General features: G+C 40.7%; 2 protein-coding genes across 3 annotated transcripts in view; both read right to left on the bottom strand.

Moving 5' to 3' along the window:
- The window catches only part of LOC309494997 (uncharacterized protein), a 730,899-nt gene that overhangs the window by 59,784 nt on the left and 652,790 nt on the right, over positions 1-18,325 (bottom strand). Inside the window, exons 46-47 of the mRNA XM_082164514.1 lie at positions 16,459-16,629; positions 6,872-7,042 (exon numbers count right to left, since the gene is read on the bottom strand). Of these exons, the coding sequence (XP_082020640.1) occupies positions 6,872-7,042; positions 16,459-16,629 (342 nt within the window). The remainder of the gene's footprint in view (positions 1-6,871; positions 7,043-16,458; positions 16,630-18,325) is intronic.
- LOC309494998 (uncharacterized protein) lies at positions 9,249-16,446 on the bottom strand. Of its 2 annotated transcripts, none has more exons than XR_014204500.1 (2): positions 9,563-16,446; positions 9,249-9,339 (listed from the first exon to the last, which is right to left on the bottom strand). XR_014204500.1 is itself a non-coding variant. In XM_082164515.1 (2 exons), the coding sequence occupies exon 2, from the start codon at positions 15,785-15,787 to the stop codon at positions 9,893-9,895; it is 5,895 nt and encodes a 1,964-aa protein (XP_082020641.1). In that variant the 5' UTR covers positions 15,788-15,950; positions 16,174-16,446; the 3' UTR covers positions 9,249-9,892. The 2 variants fall into 2 exon arrangements, 1 of the variants encoding a protein (XP_082020641.1); XM_082164515.1 differs by having other exon boundaries at positions 9,249-15,950; positions 16,174-16,446.

Raw genomic sequence — 18,325 nt, 5'->3', positions numbered from 1 at the left:
AGGAGGCAATCTTCTCTTCAGCTCTGTTGATTTGACGTCAGGATTTTACAACGTCCCGCTCCATGTTTCCGATCGTCATTACACAGCATTTACAACACCAATGGGCTTGTACGAATACAACCGTCTTCCCCAAGGCCTGTGTAACAGCCCAGCATCCTTTATGCGCATGATGCTCAGTGTGTTTGGAGATCTAAATTTTTCCAGCCTCCTTTGCTATCTAGATGATTTACTGGTTTTCGCCCGCTCTGAAGAGGAGGCTTTGAAACGCTTGGAAGTAGTGTTTTCACGGTTGAGAGCTAGTAATTTGAAGTTGGCTCCGAAAAAGTGTCACTTTCTCAGGCGCTCCATCAAATTTCTGGGCCATGTGATCAGCGGATCTGGAGTTTCCGTGGATGAAGACAAGGTAGCAGTCATTTCAGCCTTTCAAAAGAATGACCTGATGAAGGAAGATAATGTCACACCTTCGCCAAAGAAACTAAGATCATTTCTGGGCATGGTTCTATATTACCAGAGCTTCATCCCTGGCTGTACACGTGTCGCAAAACCATTGTTCAATTTGACGGCCGGTCAAAAACGTTTGGCGAAAGGCACAAGTAGCCGTAATCGATCTGGCACTTATCGGGAGTTGTCTCCCCAGGACTGGACTCCTGATTGTGATGTCGCCTTCGAGGAGTTAAAGAGAGCCCTTGTCGAGAGCGTGGTCCTGGCACACCCTGACTTTGAGCGTCCATTTATTCTCTGCACTGATGCATCGTTGGACGGCCTGGGTGCAGTACTTTCTCAAGTTCCCAGTGGTGAGGACAAAGCACGTCCCATAGCCTTCGCCAGCAAGTCTTTGAGCCGCAGCCAAGCCAATTACCCTGCACACAGACTAGAATTCTTGGCCCTCAAGTGGGCAGTGTGCGACAAGTTCAGTCACTGGCTTAAAGGTCATGAGTTTACCGTGTGGACGGATAACAATCCCCTTACCTACATCTTGACAAAACCTAAACTGGATGCATGTGAGCAGCGCTGGGTTTCAAAACTTGCCCCGTACAACTTTAAGATCAAGTACGTTCCTGGAAGGTTGAATGTCGTGGCGGATGCACTCAGTCGTGACCCGTTCGTCTATCCAGTGAGTCAGCGACTTCTGTCCGAGCCTTACTCTGAACTGTTGAAGTATGTTCACAGTGTGGAAGATGATTCTGTACAGAAAACATTCCATCTCACGTGCCAGCCGCAGACACTTGAAACTGACCTCAATCTAAGCTCTGAGATAAACTCTTCCATGACTTCTGAGGATGTGTCGTCTATCTTGTCTGTCTGTGATGATTGGGATTCAGGAGCTGCATCCAGAGCAACATCCGTGGGTGATCATTTGACTTCTTTGATTCCCGACTGTCAAGACGTAATCCATGCCTTTCCATTGTCTGAACTGCAGTGTCAGCAGCACAAAGACGCAGTTATTTCGAGAGTGGCTTTCTATGTCAGCAGGAAGCGCAGACCTACCAGGCGTGAGCGTGCGAATGAGGATTTGCTAGTTTTGAGGATTTTGAGGCAGTGGGAAAAACTCTGTTTGCTTCATGGCATCCTGTATAGAGCTGTCAAAGATCCACTCTCTAAGCATAAAAAGTTTCAATTCGTCCTGCCTGCCTCTATGAAACAGCAAGCACTCTCTGGTGTTCATGATTTGGCCGGTCACCAAGGTCAGCCACGTACCCTGTCTTTAGCCCGCCAGAGGTTCTATTGGCCTGGGATGGAACGTGATGTGCGTGATTACGTCAAGACTTGTGTTCGTTGTGTCCTGAGTAAAACTCCAGAGCCAGCAGCAAGAGCGCCCTTGGAGAGCATCAAGACCACTGCCCCATTGGAGCTCATCTGTATTGATTTCTGGTCTGCTGAAGATAGGAACAATAAATCTGTGGATGTCTTGGTAATTACGGATCATTTCACCAAGTTAGCTCACGCTTTTCCTTGCCGAAACCAATGTGCTAAAAGTGTTGCTAAGAAACTGTGGGATGGCTTCTTTTGTATCTATGGATTTCCCCAGCGTATCCATTCGGACCAGGGAGCAAATTTTGAGAGTGAGCTGATAGCAGAGCTTCTTGATATTGCCGGTGTTGACAAGTCACGGACTTCCCCGTACCACCCAATGGGGAATGGTGGAACTGAAAGGTTTAACAGAACGTTAGGTAACATGTTGAGATCGCTTCCACCCGGATCTAAGCAAAAGTGGCCACAGTTGGTACAAACAATGACATTCATGTATAACTGCACTGCCCATGAAACAACTGGGTTTGCCCCTTTTTACCTGATGTTCGGGAGGGTGCCGAGATTACCTGTTGACCTTATGTTTCAAAGCGTGCTTCGTGATGAGTCAATCTGTGATTACAATGACTATGTTCAATCTCTTGTCAGTGATCTAAAGTCTGCTATGGCGCTGGCCCAAAAGAACTCTACTGCAGAACAAAAACATCAGTCTGATCAGTACAATAAGAGAGTCAAAGGATTGCCTCTGTCAGTTGGTGATCATGTTCTCATTGCCAACAAAGGCTGCAGAGGTAAACGGAAGCTTGCCGATAAATGGGAACCCACCATGTATTCCGTTGTTGCCTCCAAACCTTCCCTGCACATTTACAAGATCCGTGACAAATCTGGTCATGAGAAAGTGGTACATCGGAATCTATTGTTGCCAGTTAACTTTCTTCCTTTGCCCTCAACTGATTTTTCTGTTGGTGAAAGTGCTAGTGGTGGTTCTCAGTCTGTATGTGATGTGGTTGAATCAACCTTACCTGTCACTGATGATTTGTCACATGCAGAGTCCATGTCTGTCATTTCTCACATTGCTGTTTGTGATGATGATCGTACTGCTTCTTGGGTCTCATCCCATTCTTCTCAAACTGTTTCTGAAGCACAAAATGAGTTTTCTGTTGACATTGACACTGTAGCTAGTGCCTTTTCTACTGTTCCTGTTCCTGACAGTTCACGTGATCCTTTGGTTGACCATAACTCTGACGATCGTTACACTACCAGGTTTGGTAGAGTACTTAGACCTGTTCGTAGGCTGATTGAGTCAATGGTTCAACTCGAAACCTTACTTGGTGTGGAGTCTGTATCTCCTGTTATTCATGTATAGGTTTGTGTATAATATTACACGATCTCTGGTAATACATCGCAACCAAAGTGTAATCTTCTCTATTTTGTGTATATCAATCCTGTTTATGTACCTGGTCTGAGTTTTTCAAAGTGTAATGGGCACTTTGTGTATGCCTACAAAATGTGTCGAAGTTTGGCCAACTTTCTCCATATTTGTATCCCTTGGTTGGGTAACTTTCTATGTGGTGTCTTCACTGTTTTTAAAGTGTGGACCATGTAATTCAAGTGACCAGTGTTTTATTTGTTATACTCTGAGAATTTTGTGTGAATTCTGGGGGGTGAGTGTAACAGGTACAGAAAGTGTTCTGTTAAAACATGTGTATTGATTGTTATAATTCTCACAAAATTGTTTTTCACATGCACCTGATATGATTGCCTAAGTGAGTTGAGTACGTTTCCCCTTTAATTGCTGTGATGTCACCATGAACCTACATAATTTCCTGTTTTGCCGCTGCCTCTTCCTCTTGACATTGTTAATGTATGGAAGAGGTGGGTTATTTTTGGCTCCTGCTAATCCTCATTAATCTTTATTTTAATCATTGCTTTTATGTCTATATCTTCATTGCAAATTATGTGTATTATGTTATTTTACTTACCTGTGTGGTTATTTTTGTCATTTTGCCCAATTTAAGTTATATTTGTGTCTTTGGCCTATATGTGGAGATGAAAAGCACATGGTAATTAAATCTACGTCACATTTGTTTTGTAGAGCAAAATAAGGGTGATTGTACTCAGAGGCTGCTTTTATTTGTTTTACATCAGGTATGTTTTCTCTGTATTTGGCTCTTGACATTGTTAATGTATGGAAGAGAGCAAAATAAGGGTGATTGTACTCAGAGGCTGCTTTTATTTGTTTTACATCAGATCTCAGAGAGTAAAACCCAGTGAAACCGCCGCCTGTTGTCCCGTGTCTGTCTTCACAACGCAGAAAAGTGATTTTATAACTGGTGTCGCGAGCCACCGGTTACACCTAGTTTGCCTTTGCGTTAATCCGGCTCTGCACACACACACACACACACACACACACACACACACACACACACACAAACATAAAGACAGAACAATAATAATGTGACTTTGGCAAATATCCTCTTCAGACGAGCTTCAATCAAATCTCAGGAAGACTTTTGACAAAGACATTAAAATCATAATCATCATTAAACCCTGTAAATAATCCAGTTCCTGAAACACAGATGAAACTCAGCTCTGAAGTTCATTACTGTTACTGTGATTGTGTTGAGCTGCTCACTTCACTGAGGTGGATGATAAAAAACAACAAAAAATCACTAATAATAGATAAATGATAAGAAAACTTTATTAGATATTATACAAAATATTAATGTACATTTATATACAGTAAATCCAGTAAAGGTCACGTGACTTCAGTGTTGATGATGACGTCTCTACAGTGGCTCCATATTCACCATCATTTAATATCTGTCAGTAAATAAAACACAGACAGTAACACATGCATTACTGACACATCAGAGGATTGACTAGTTCAAGTGACATTATTATATTATACGATATGAATCAATACTTACTGCAGTGTCTCCAGTTTATAATGTGGATTATCTTTTAGAGCAGAGAGACTCTTCACATCTCGTAGATTATTCTCAGACAGATCCAGTTCTCTGAGGTGTGAGTTTGATCTCAGAGCTGAAGACAGAGCAGCACAACCTTCATCTGTGATCTTACACCTCCTCAACCTGTAGAACAACGACACACACTTTAATCTCTCAGTTCAGCAGGAACTACACAACCACAGAGAGACTGAGATATTAAATACTAAGGGCCAGATTTACTAAACAGGGCAAATTATCGTGAGAGCGCAATCCCATAAAAGCGCTGATGGAAGTGGAAAGTTCTGAGTTTGATCAACTGACGAAGCGGAAGTTAAAGAACAGAGTGAGTGAAGTAATGAAGTGAACAGAATGATCTAAACTGTTTTACATCTGATACACACATTTAGGTTAAACAGGGTCGCTGCACACTTTTTAAAGTCAAATTTAAGGCTTTATAAGACCTGAAGAAATCAAAATTAATATCTTACATTAGGGGTGTGCAATATTGACAAAAATACCTCTCGATATTTTCAAAGTTTTGTTGATAATAATTAGATGATATTTCACTGATTGTGTTTTTGTACTGGTGCCATGGCTGGTTTAGGCCTGTTGTTGACAGCAGACTCACGAAGATATTCATATTATTCATATTCTATGCAGTGGTCAGTTCACAGCAGTGACAGAAATGAACATGTTTATTAAGGGTCAATATTGGCCACCTTAAACTGATTTCCAGGGGCATTTTCACCTCTAGATGGACATGTTTTCTAAACTTATTTAGAGATATGCATCACCTTTTATGTCAAATTCTAACATTCAAATTCAATTCTATTAGAATAATAACACAGTGCCACTGTTACCAGTCAAATCAAATCATTAAATCAAAATCCATCTTTGCAGTGCAGAGGAGACACAGAAGCGGCATTAATATATTTACACTCCATTTACAATTGCATAAATAAAGCTATGAGATTATTTTTTGGTCAATATTTAAATATGAAATTATTTCTAATTTTAATGTTTTAATTAAAGTGTATTTTAAATATGAATCTAAAAAATTTATGAAATCATTGTCCAGAAGTTACATTTTTTATTAATTTAAATAGAAATATTAGTAGTGAATGCGCTGCTTTTGAACACTTTTCCTGTGGCATGCTGTGTTTTAATGTTTTAGCCAGCGAGGATTGCTTGGCACATGATAATTCTGCTTTATATTCTGATCTTAATAACAGATGTTCTGAGAAAATATTTCCACACAAATAATGATCAATGATGAGCACTTGACTCCGTCTAAGCAGATTAGCAGCGACACAGACGGTATAATGACAGGCAATGAAGGACTCGCTCGCTGATGGAACGGTCCATTGGCCGGGTTGAATAAGTGCGCTGACTCAGTGCTGTACGATCTGCTGCACGCAGGAGCTGTTGGTGTCGAGCACAGACAGAGAGGAGCCCAATCATAACCACTGTCATGCTCTTCACACTATTAGGAAAATACTATTGCATTTGAAGGACCGAATGGGAAGGAAACCGTAACGTTTTACATTTAAAATGTTTTGTCAGTGACGCTGAGTCAGACAATTATTTACACTGCAATATATATATATATAATCCCCAGGACCAGAGTTGAGAACCACTGACATAAAATACATACAAATATCAGTCGTCACTCTATATCTGCCAATAACATGTCTTAGTAAGATGATATTTAAATGCTTAGTTTTATGATCAAAGCTCTGTAATTTTAAAACATATAATGTAATGCAATACAATGATGATTGAGAGATAAACTAATAAACCTTCCTCAAAAGCCTGATGATCATATTTGATACATTTGAACATGATTTTTCACAAAAGATGTATGAATAATCAAGTAAACCTAAGTTGCTTCAGTGCAGAAAATGATCATCTTGAAATATTACTAACATTATAAAGGTTATTCTTATATTTACTTAAAAATCGTTTTTATCGGACACGTTTTAAAATTATACTTGCCTTTTACTTGCTAAAAAAACTATAAACCATCAACCAGATAACAGAAGGCAAGTAGTAGATTGTGTGCAACAAGTTTTTGATCATGTTGATAATTTAGATCAAATATGATACAGTAGGAATTAAAGGGTTAAAATAACATTATTCTAGTCTTAGTTAAGATTAATGTATGATTTTACCTCAGTTTCTCCAGTTTACAGTGAGGATCCTTCAGTCCATCAGAGAGCAGCGTCAGACCTTTATCTCCTATTATATTCACAGACAGATCCAGTTCTCTGAGGTGTGAGTTTGATCTCAGAGCTGAAGTCAGAGCAGCACAACCTTCATCTGTGATATTACAATATCTCAACCTGTAGAACAACGACACACACTTTAATCTCTCAGTTCAGCAGGAACTACACAACCACAGAGAGACTGAGATATTAAATACTAAATCTGTGTGGGTATCATGTTTTTATTACTTTTTGTTGACTTTTGCTGTATTGTGTGTAAATTTCAATCTGAAAAAATATATAAAAGTAATATAAAAATAGGGAGAATAATCACTTTTTTAGATTTAGTTGTACAGTGATCCAAGAATTAATACTACCATTGACAACAGTTTCAGCTATATAAAGTATTTAAATGCAGTGTAAAGTTTAATTGTGTATTAAGAAATATTATTGTTTTAGTGGACTCAATTAAAACAAGTTCAGAGTACTCATAACTATTGTTTTTATAAACTTAATTGAATTGAGGTAATCGGTTTCCTCAAATGAAATGAGCTAGCTTAACTTGTTGGTTTTTACAGTGCTTATTTGATTGGTGAGTGATGTAGATGATTGTGACAGAGCACTGAAAGAACAAGCAGAGAGAGAGAGAGAGAGAGAGAGAGAGAGAGAGAGAGAGAGAGAGAGAGAGAGAGAGAGAGCGCACTCACAGTCTTCAAACTGTCTTGCTCTCTCTCGCTCCCTCGTACATATTAATCAAAATCAATTGAGAATTGACACGATAGTAAGCATTCAGAGATTTTTTCCCTGAATTACAGCTGTGTGTGAATTGTGCTAAAAAACCCTTATCCTCTCTGAAAGCGTTACGCACATTCAGCTGAAATAAAAAACACTTTGAATAAACAACAACAACAACAACAAAACTATCCAGTGATTAAATGTTTTCTATGTTGACACAAATATTGTGCGATGTCCTAAACTGCCGGGATAATCACACAACGTGTGTTGTGGTCCGCTAATGACACGTCCGATTCACAAACTAATGATTCCTTGAACTGATTCACCATTTAATGAATGGTTAAAACAACTGATCTGTCCAACACTGAACTCACGAGACTTATGAATCGGTGTATAACAAATCGGTAACACTTTACTATGGTTCCATTTATTAAACTCTAGTTAACTATATTAGTTAACATTAACTATTGATAAACTGCACTTCTACAGCATTTATTAATCTTTATTAATGTTAATTTCACCATTTACTAGTAGCCTACATTATTGAAATCAAAAGTTGTATTTGTTAACATTAGTTAGCTTAATGCAAATGCACTGAAGTAACATGAACAAACAATGAACAGCTGTATTTTTATTAACTAAGATTAACAAAGAAGAATAAATACAGTAACAAATATATTGCTCGTTCATGTTAGTCAGCTTAATACATTAACTAATGTAAACAAAACAAACCAGTGGTAAAAATCACAGCTTTATAATTAAAAAAAATTTAAAAAAGAGAGCAAGAAAGGATGACAGTGTCGGTCGGCCACCACTGAAGACCAATTTTGACCCCTTAGCAAACAAGCAATTGCGCCTTCTTTAGAAAGTTAACTAGTCGCAAGTTTGCGGTAAAATGCAGTTGGGTTGTCGAGGTCAAGAGACTATAAGCTGTGAATCAAATAAACTTATTATTAACCCCCCAACCCCATCTGACATGGAACAACACTCCGCCCCGCCACCCGGCCACCACAAATTGCTTCCTAATCTGTGGGAAACACTGAAGACGATATTTAAATGCTTAGTTTTATGATCAAAGCTCTGTAATTTTAAAACATATAATGTAATGCAATACAATGATGATTGAGAGATGAACTAATAAACCTTCCTCAAAAGCCTGATGATCATATTTGATACATTTGAACATGATTTTTCACAAAAGATGTATGGATAATCAAGTAAACCTAAGTTGCTTCAGTCCAGAAAATGATCATCTTGAAATATTACTAACATTATAAAGGTTATTCTTATGTTTACTTAAAAATCCGTAAAGATTTCACAGCAAAGTCACATGACCCACGAGCTGAAGGGACACGTTTTAAAATTATACTCGCCTTTTACTTGCTAAAAAAACTATAAACCATCAACCAGACAACAGAAGGCAAGTAGTAGATTGTGTGCAACAGGTTTTTGATCATGTTGATAATTTAGATCAAATATGATACAGTAGGAATTAAAGGGTTAAAATAACATTATTCTAGTCTCAGTTAAGATTAATGTATGATCTTTGTACTGTTCTCTATATATGTTTGCTTTCGAAGTGTGAATATATATAAACAGCAAGCCAAACTCTGTTCAAGAGCCAGGATATGAGCGTCTTGCTCCTTTAATAGTATTGCAGTTTACATGGGCAAAAACACCGGCCATTGAACCGAGTAAAACTGTAAATAAATGAAAGAAATATAACAAACTTATTAGAAATCAAAATGACATACTTATTAACAATGTAACAAGTAAAATGTATATAGATACATTGCTAACTCAGGTTAGAAGCATTATCCATACAGCGCACTAGCGCCAATCTGCAATAACATAAACATTTAAATATCACGTTTAAACTCCTGCAATATACACTAAACAGATAAATGATTCAAATTAACTTACAGCCAATGCTTACGGCAGGGATTAGAAGAAAGATTGACGCAAATGCAACAGAAACATCTCTCACGCGTTCACTGCACCATGAGCTCGTTATTTCCTGTTACCCGATGCGCATTGCTCGTGGAAACGCGTCAAAATAAAAGTCCTCACATAGGAACTTGCATAATAGCGGCAAGTAAAATGAAACTTATACAGAATATTAAACAACTACGAAATTATAATATTCATAAATGTAAATGTACATCGTAAATTATTACACAGCCTCTAACAGAGGCAGAACACTCCCCACCTGGCATTATTAATGCCACTATAACAGTCCATGGTTAGTCTTACTTAGTCCTCTTTAGCTAGGAGTAAGATCACATCAGAAATAGGTCGTAAGAATGTTTTCACGTTACCACCTGAGGTTGTTTTAACTTCTATCTTGCGGACCTTTCCGTCACTGCTCGGGAAGACGGATGTGATTAAGCCCAAAGGCCAGTCATTCCTTGGGAACTGAGCTTGTTTCAACAACACAACATCTCCAATGTGCAAGTTTCGGTGAGTTTCGTGCCACTTGCGTCGAGGTTGGAGTGTACTGATGTATTCTTTTCGCCATCGGCTCCAGAACTCGTTGGCCAATGCGTTTACCTGTCTCCACTGACATCTTAGGAGATCCTTTTCAGTGCAGTTCTCAATTGGGACGGGTACTCCTGGCTTTTGAGTAAGGAGTATTGCTGGAGTAAGTACGCATGGAGAATAGGGATCTGAAGAGACGGGAATCAGAGGTCTAGCATTTATGATTGCGGACACCTCTGCCATCAGAGTGCAAAGTACCTCGTGAGTCAAGTGAGCATGTTTCTTCTGCAACAGCATACCATCTAAAATCCTGCGACTCAAGCCGATCATGCGTTCCCACGCTCCCCCCATGTGGGAAGCATGTGGAGGATTGAATTCCCACGTACAGCCATTCTCATGGAGGTATTTCAGAAGACTAGGCTGGTTCTCTTTTGGTGGCTGCATGCCCAATTCCTGGCAAGCTCCGACAAAGTTGGTTCCTCTGTCCGATCTGAGCTGTTTTGCAGGTCCCCTCACAGCGAAAAACCGTCGCAGAGCGTTGATGCAACTGGCAGTGTTCATGGATTCTATAACTTCTATGTGTACTGCTCGTATACTCATACACGTGAAGAGTATAGCCCACCTTTTGTTTTCCGCTACCCCACCTCTGGTGCGTCGAGTGACCACTGTCCATGGACCAAAAACATCTAACCCCACGTAGGTAAATGGAGGAGATGTACTGAGGCGCTCAGGAGGTAGATCTGCCATCTTCTGGACTTCCTGCTTTCCTCTGAGTCTGAGGCATGTCACACAACGATGAAGAATGGAGTTTATCAGTCTTTTCCCTCCAACAATCCACAAGCCAGCCGATCTAATTGCTCCCTCCGTAATCTGTCTGCCTTGATGGTGCACTTTGGAATGGTAGTAACTCACCAACAGTTTGACAACATGACTTTGCTTTGGGAGGATGATTGGATTCTTCCCCTCTGATTCAAGAGAAGAGTGTCTCAGACGTCCACCAACCCTCAAAAGATCGTCGTGGATGTAGGGGTCGAGGTTCCGCAGCCCACTTGAATGACAAACTTGTTCGTTCCTCTTCAGAGCAGCATACTCCTCTGGATATAGGTCTTTCTGGACATGTAGAAGAATTAGTTTCTTAGCGGTTGCCTGCTCTTCTGGAGTGCGTATTTCGCTGCACTGGTGCCATCCTTTGCACGCATGCGATGTGCTGATGGAACTTGACGTGTGAGAACGTGCTTGATGAATCAGAAAGGAAACGGCTCTTAGCAAAGATTCCCAGGTTGAAAAGCGCTGAAATCGTTCTGAGAAGTGGCTTCTATCAATTTGAGTAATGAAGCTGGTCACACAAGGTCTGATTTCTGCATCCACCATAGGATTCACCAGTTCGAAGAACTCACACTCTTGCGCTTGGGGCAGTTTGTAGAGAAAGCTGGGTCCTGTGAACCATATAGTGTCATTAAGCTGTGATGCAACCACAGATCTTGTCGCTAGATCAGCTGGATTCTGATCAGTGGGCACATAATTCCACTGATCTGGAGAAGTTGACTGGCGTATCCGATGAACCCGGTTGTGCACATAAACGAAGAAGCGTCTGGACTCATTATAGATATATCCCAGGACTACTTTGCTGTCACAAAAGAACTTCACAGCATTCGGCTTGTAGTCTAGTTCATCAAGGATATGTTCAGCCATCTCTACAGCCAGGACCGCTCCACACAACTCTAGGCGAGGGATGGAAGGCTCAGGACGAGGTGATAACTTTGCCTTGCCCAGCACAAATCCCACTTTGGCCTCGCCTTCATCAGTCAGAGCTCGAATGTAAGCCACTGCCCCTATGGCCCAGTTCGAGGCATCTGAAAAGACACACAACTCAGTGTATGAAGTGTTAGAGAGTGAATGATGTAGGTATGTGCGTGTGATGTGAATGTTGCTTAGCTTTTGAAGTGAAGTTCTCCATTCTTCCCACTTGTTTCTTTTCTCTTCAGGAAGGGCTGTGTCCCAGTCATGCACCTCTTTAGCCAGCTCACGTACTAGCGCTCTACCTTGGATTGTCACAGGTGCCACCAAACCCAAAGGGTCGAAGATGCTGTTCACGGTGGAAAGCACTCCACGGTGAGTGTAGGGCTGGTTGTTAGTTGCAACTTTGAAGGTGAAGGTATCTGTTTTTATGTCCCAGTATAAACCCAGGCTTCTTTGAGTGGGCCAAATCTCATTTCCAAAATTCAGATCTTGGAGGCCAGAAGCCAGGTCTTCTGGTGGGAAAGCTTGCATCACTTTGACACTGTTTGAAGCTATCTTGTGGAGCTTAAGTCTCGACTTGGAAAGCGATTCTTGAGTGCGCTTGAGCAGGTCGATCGCTTCAGCTTCTGTTGGAAAGGACATGAGACCGTCATCAACGTAGAAATGTCGGTTGACAAAGTGTGAAGTGTCAGTTCCGTACTCTTGCTCACTTTGCTGTGCAGCTAACCGTAGACCGTATATGGCCACTGCTGGAGAAGGGCTGTTCCCGAAAACATGTACCCTCATACGGTATTCTATCACTTCTTTGCTCAAGTCACTGTCTCGGTACCAGAGGAATCTCAAATAGTTTCTGTGATCCTTTTTCACCAGGAAACCATAGAACATTTGTTGGATGTCCGCCATAATTGCAATGAGATCTTTCCTGAACCGTAACAGCACACCTAACAAAGAGTTGTTAAGGTCAGGGCCTGAGAGGAGCACATTGTTCAGAGAAATACCTTGGTGTTGCGCGCTGGAATCAAATACCACCCGTATCTGTCCCGGTTTTTGCGGATGATACACTCCGAATATGGGCAAGTACCAACATTCTTCATCCTCTTGGATAGGTGGCGCTCTTTCTGCATGATGGTTCTGAAAGAGCTTCTCCATGAAAGCAGAAAACTGTTCCTTCATCTCCGGTTTTCTGCTCAGGGTGCGACGCAAAGAATTAAGGCGAGACAAAGCTTGTTCCCGATTATTTGGGAGTAATGGTCTGGGTGACCGAAATGGCAGAGGAGCAACCCAGTTTTTCTGTTCATCTTGTTGGAACTCTGTTTGCATGATTTTCAAGAAGATCTCATCCTCAAAAGACATGGCAGGTTTGTTATCATGTTTGGTTCTCTCAAATACCTTGAGCCCAATTTCATCTTTATCTTGCATGCAATGAGTAGCGTCATTGAACGAATGGGAAAAAACAACAGACTTTTGCTCCCCACCATGACACAATTTCTCTTTCACTTTGAGGTGGCTCTGACATGGAGTGAGAAGAGATGGACGACCATTCTCCAGGATGTTAGTTTTAAAGACACTCACCATTGGCTTATGAGCTTTGTCAATGCAGACATCACCTACAATCACCCAGCCTAGATCCAACCGCTGTGCAAAGGGTGCATTGTTAGGCCCATTTATTTGTTGTCTCACTTTATGTACACGGATCATGTCTCTTCCCAGCAATATTAAGATCTGAGCATCAGGATCTAGCTTTGGGATGAACTGTGCCAAAGGTTTCAAGTGTGGATGAACAAGGGCGACCTCTGGAGTGGGAATTTCTGATCTGCTGCTCATTATCTCGTTACACTCTATTAGAGGAGGGAGATCAAGACACATCTTACCATCCAGCGTCTCTATTTGGAAGCCGACTGCTTTCCTTCCAGACATTTCTATGGAACCAGCACATGTTCTCAACAAATATGGAGAGGGGTTACTCTGGACTCCAAACAGACGAAAGAACTCTCCTTTTGCCAGTGAGCGGTTGCTCTGGTCATCAATGATGACATACATCTTGATGGCTCGTCCCTGCTGTCCTTGAGGAAATACACGCACCAAGCACATTTTTGCACAGGATCGCATTGAAGTACTTTCTCCACAAATTTCTGTGCACCTTGAAGTCACCTCTGGGGTTGTATCGACCTGTTGTTCTGTGTTTGGTTCATGCATCGGAGGTGTAGAGAGGGGTGGGGCCATGTCAGGATGCATAACTGTGCAATGTCTGTCAGAATCACATTCGGAGCATTTGAGGATCATGAGACATTCTCTGGCTACATGACTCGGAGAGCAACACCTGAAACATCTTTTATGTTCTTTCAGCAGGTTCTTGCGTTCCATCAATGATCTTTTTCTGAAGGCTCTGCATTTTGACAGAGGATGCAATTTGTTATGAATAGGGCAGTACTTTGTCAAGTCTTTCTTGATAGTGTCCTTCACATTAACTGAATATGACTCATCATTTGTGGACACATCTGTCTTGTGCACTGACACAGGAACTCTGCTAGCACCATGTTTATAGAGGGGTTTTTCGTTTCTGACGGCTGTATAACTACTGCTTGAGAGCTTGAAACTAGGATCATTCCTGGCTTTAGCTTCACTGCAAACGAAATGAGTGAAGAACGAGAATGGGGGAAAACTGACCTTTTTCTCTTCTTTGAAACGTGAACCAGCGAACAGCCATTTTTCTTGCAAACTTACTGGTAACTTCTCCACTATGGGATTGATACCGCGAGGGGTATCGAGATAAGCTAACCCCGGTAAGTATGTGTCTTCTTTAGCTGCAAGGAGCTCCATGAGCAGGTCTGCGAGTTCCCTGAGTTGTGTGTTGTCTTTTGGAGATAGACGTGGAAAGTTATCTAAGCGCTTGAATAAAGCACTTTCTATCACTTCAGGAGTGGCATAACATTCTTGAAGTCTCGTCCAAGACAATTGAAGAGCAGCTTGTGGATTAGTAACATACACAGCTCGAATCCTTCTCACATGATTCGATGATTCCTTCCCCAGCCACTTAACTAATAAGTCTAATTCTTCACTGGCTGAGAGCTGTAAGTCTTGTGTAGCATTAACAAATGAAGACTCCCATGCTCTGAAGTTCTCTGGGTTATCATCAAACTTACTAAGTCCTGTGGTGACTAGCTCTCTACGTGCTACAAATCTAGCAAAGTCTAACATAGGCACGGCTTGACTTTGAGAGAAATGCTGCATATCTGGATGGACTGCGTACCTTTGTGAAGCAGGATTTTGACTTGGAGATGCTTTAGATGCAGTATTTGGTATGGAATGAGGCAGATTGTACTGTGACTCTGGATATCTTGCTCGCTGCTGACGTTCACCTTGACAGATTATGCTCCGCTCCTGAACGGTATCTGTGCCGCCGTCGTATGCAGCGTTCTTGCTCTCAGACTTTCCAATCGCACATGGAGTCGATTCCTTCACACAGGTTAACAAAGAGTTATTCAGAGGTAAGGTAGCAAAGTCAGAGCTCACCTGAGACTGGTGTTTCACATATTCTTCTGTTCTCATTGAAATCACATGTGAGGAAAGTATGCTCTTTTCACTGCGACTGTCGTCACGTTCCATTGCTACTGCTGTCTCTAACGCTTCAGCCTCTGCCAGAGCAGCCGCAGCTTCCTTTTCAATTTCCAATGCTTCTAAACTGGCTTCCACCATAGCTCTCTCCTGATCCAGCCTGGCTTTCTCCTGCTTCATTTCAAGTTGTCTTTTTGCAAACGCCATCTTGGCACGTGCAGCTTCCGCGGAGGCTCTAGCTCTAGCGGCAGCACTGGCCACAGAACACTTGGAGGAAGATGATGAGCGTTTAGAACTGACCTCTGAAGATGCCTTTTCTTTTCCTCCACTTTCCATGTTTACATCTGTAACTTCTTCTTGCACCCGCTGATCCATGGCTTTTTACTGTACTGTTCTCTATATATGTTTGCTTTCGAAGTGTGAATATATATAAACAGCAAGCCAAACTCTGTTCAAGAGCCAGGATATGAGCGTCTTGCTCCTTTAATAGTATTGCAGTTTACATGGGCAAAAACACCGGCCATTGAACCGAGTAAAACTGTAAATAAATGAAAGAAATATAACAAACTTATTAGAAATCAAAATGACATACTTATTAACAATGTAACAAGTAAAATGTATATAGATACATTGCTAACTCAGGTTAGAAGCATTATCCATACAGCGCACTAGCGCCAATCTGCAATAACATAAACATTTAAATATCACGTTTAAACTCCTGCAATATACACTAAACAGATAAATGATTCAAATTAACTTACAGCCAATGCTTACGGCAGGGATTAGAAGAAAGATTGACGCAAATGCAACAGAAACATCTCTCACGCGTTCACTGCACCATGAGCTCGTTATTTCCTGTTACCCGATGCGCATTGCTCGTGGAAACGCGTCAAAATAAAAGTCCTCACATAGGAACTTGCATAATAGCGGCAAGTAAAATGAAACTTATACAGAATATTAAACAACTACGAAATTATAATATTCATAAATGTAAATGTACATCGTAAATTATTACACAGCCTCTAACAGAGGCAGAACAATCTTACTTCAGTTTCTCCAGTTTACAGTGAGGATCCTTCAGTCCATCAGAGAGCAGCGTCAGACCTTTATCTCCTATTATATTCTCAGTCAGATCCAGTTCTCTGAGGTGTGAGTTTGATCTCAGAGCTGAAGTCAGAGCAGCACAACCTTCATCTGTGATCTTACACTGACTCAACCTGTAGAACAACGACACACACTTTAATCTCTCAGTTCAGCAGGAACTACACAACCACAGAGAGACTGAGATATTAAATACTAAGGGCCAGATTTACTAAACAGGGCAAATTATCGTGAGAGCGCAATCCCATAAAAGCGCCGATGGAAGTGGAAAGTTCTGAGTTTGATCGACTGACGAAGCGGAAGTTAAAGAACAGAGACTCAGCCGGATCATTTCCATAAAGACCAACACAATCTACCAGTTAGCGTCTGGTTTCAGACCTGCTGTTTTTGGGTGGTAAATAATGGCTCAAACACCAGCGGCCTGATGCAGAAACGTTGCATACGCACAAAAAAAGCATTGAAATGTGTGTACGCAATTTTCCACGCACATATCGGGATTTATAAAAAATAAACTAATGTAAATATGTGCGCACCGTACGGACACTCTAGACTGCCCGTACACACTCTTTTACTGGAGTGAGTGAAGTAATGAAGTCAACAGAATGATTTAAACTGTTTTACATCTGATAAACACATTTAGGTTAAATATGCCACTCTCATTAATGGAGTTAAGCACTGAAATTGAATGAAATCATTGTCCAGAAGTTACAACATTTTTAATTAATTTAAATAGAAATATTAGTAGTGAATGTGCTGCTTTTGAACTCTTTTCCTGTGGCATGCTGTGTTTTAATGTTTTAGCCAGCGAGGATTGCTCGGCACATGATAATTCTGCTTTATATTCTGATCTAAATAGCAGATGTTCTGAGAAAATATTTCCACGCAAATAATGATCAATGATGAGCACTTGACTCCGTCTAAGCAGATTAGCAGCGACACAGACGGTATAATGACAGGCAATGAAGGACTCGCTCGCTGATGGAACGGTCCATTGGCCGGGTTGAATAAGTGCGCTGACTCAGTGCTGTACGATCTGCTGCACGCAGGAGCTGTTGGTGTCGAGCACAGACAGAGAGGAGCCCAATCATAACCACTGTCATGCTCTTCACACTATTAGGAAAATACTATTGCATTTGAAGGACCGAATGGGAAGGAAACCGTAACGTTTTACATTTAAAATGTTTTGTCAGTGACGCTGAGTCAGACAATTATTTACACTGCAATATATATATATATAATCCCCAGGACCAGAGTTGAGAACCACTGACATAAAATACATATAAATATCAGTCGTCACTCTATATCTGCCAATAACATGTCTTAGTAAGATGATATTTAAATGCTTAGTTTTATGATCAAAGCTCTGTAATTTTAAAACATATAATGTAATGCAATACAATGATGATTGAGAGATAAACTAATAAACCTTCCTCAAAAGCCTGATGATCATATTTGATACATTTGAACATGATTTTTCACAAAAGATGTATGGATAATCAAGTAAACCTAAGTTGCTTCAGTGCAGAAAATGATCATCTTGAAATATTACTAACATTATAAAGGTTATTCTTATGTTTACTTAAAAATCCGTAAAGATTTCACAGCAAAAAGTCACATGACCCACGAGCTGAAGGGACACGTTTTAAAATTATACTTGCCTTTTACTTGCTAAAAAAACTATAAACCATCAACCAGACAACAGAAGGCAAGTAGTAGATTGTGTGCAACAGGTTTTTGATCATGTTGATAATTTAGATCAAATATGATACAGTAGGAATTAAAGGGTTAAAATAACATTATTCTAGTCTCAGT

Source organism: Leuciscus leuciscus, assembly GCF_965113295.1.
Source record: "Leuciscus leuciscus genome assembly, chromosome: 3".
Lineage (NCBI taxonomy): Eukaryota > Metazoa > Chordata > Actinopteri > Cypriniformes > Leuciscidae > Leuciscus > Leuciscus leuciscus.
This window is presented reverse-complemented; position numbering and strand designations above follow the sequence as displayed.

Coding starts and splice junctions, on each gene's coding strand:
- LOC309494998 (XM_082164515.1), bottom strand. CDS start 15,787: ATGGATCAGCGGGTGCAAGAAGAAGTTACAGATGTAAACATGGAAAGT.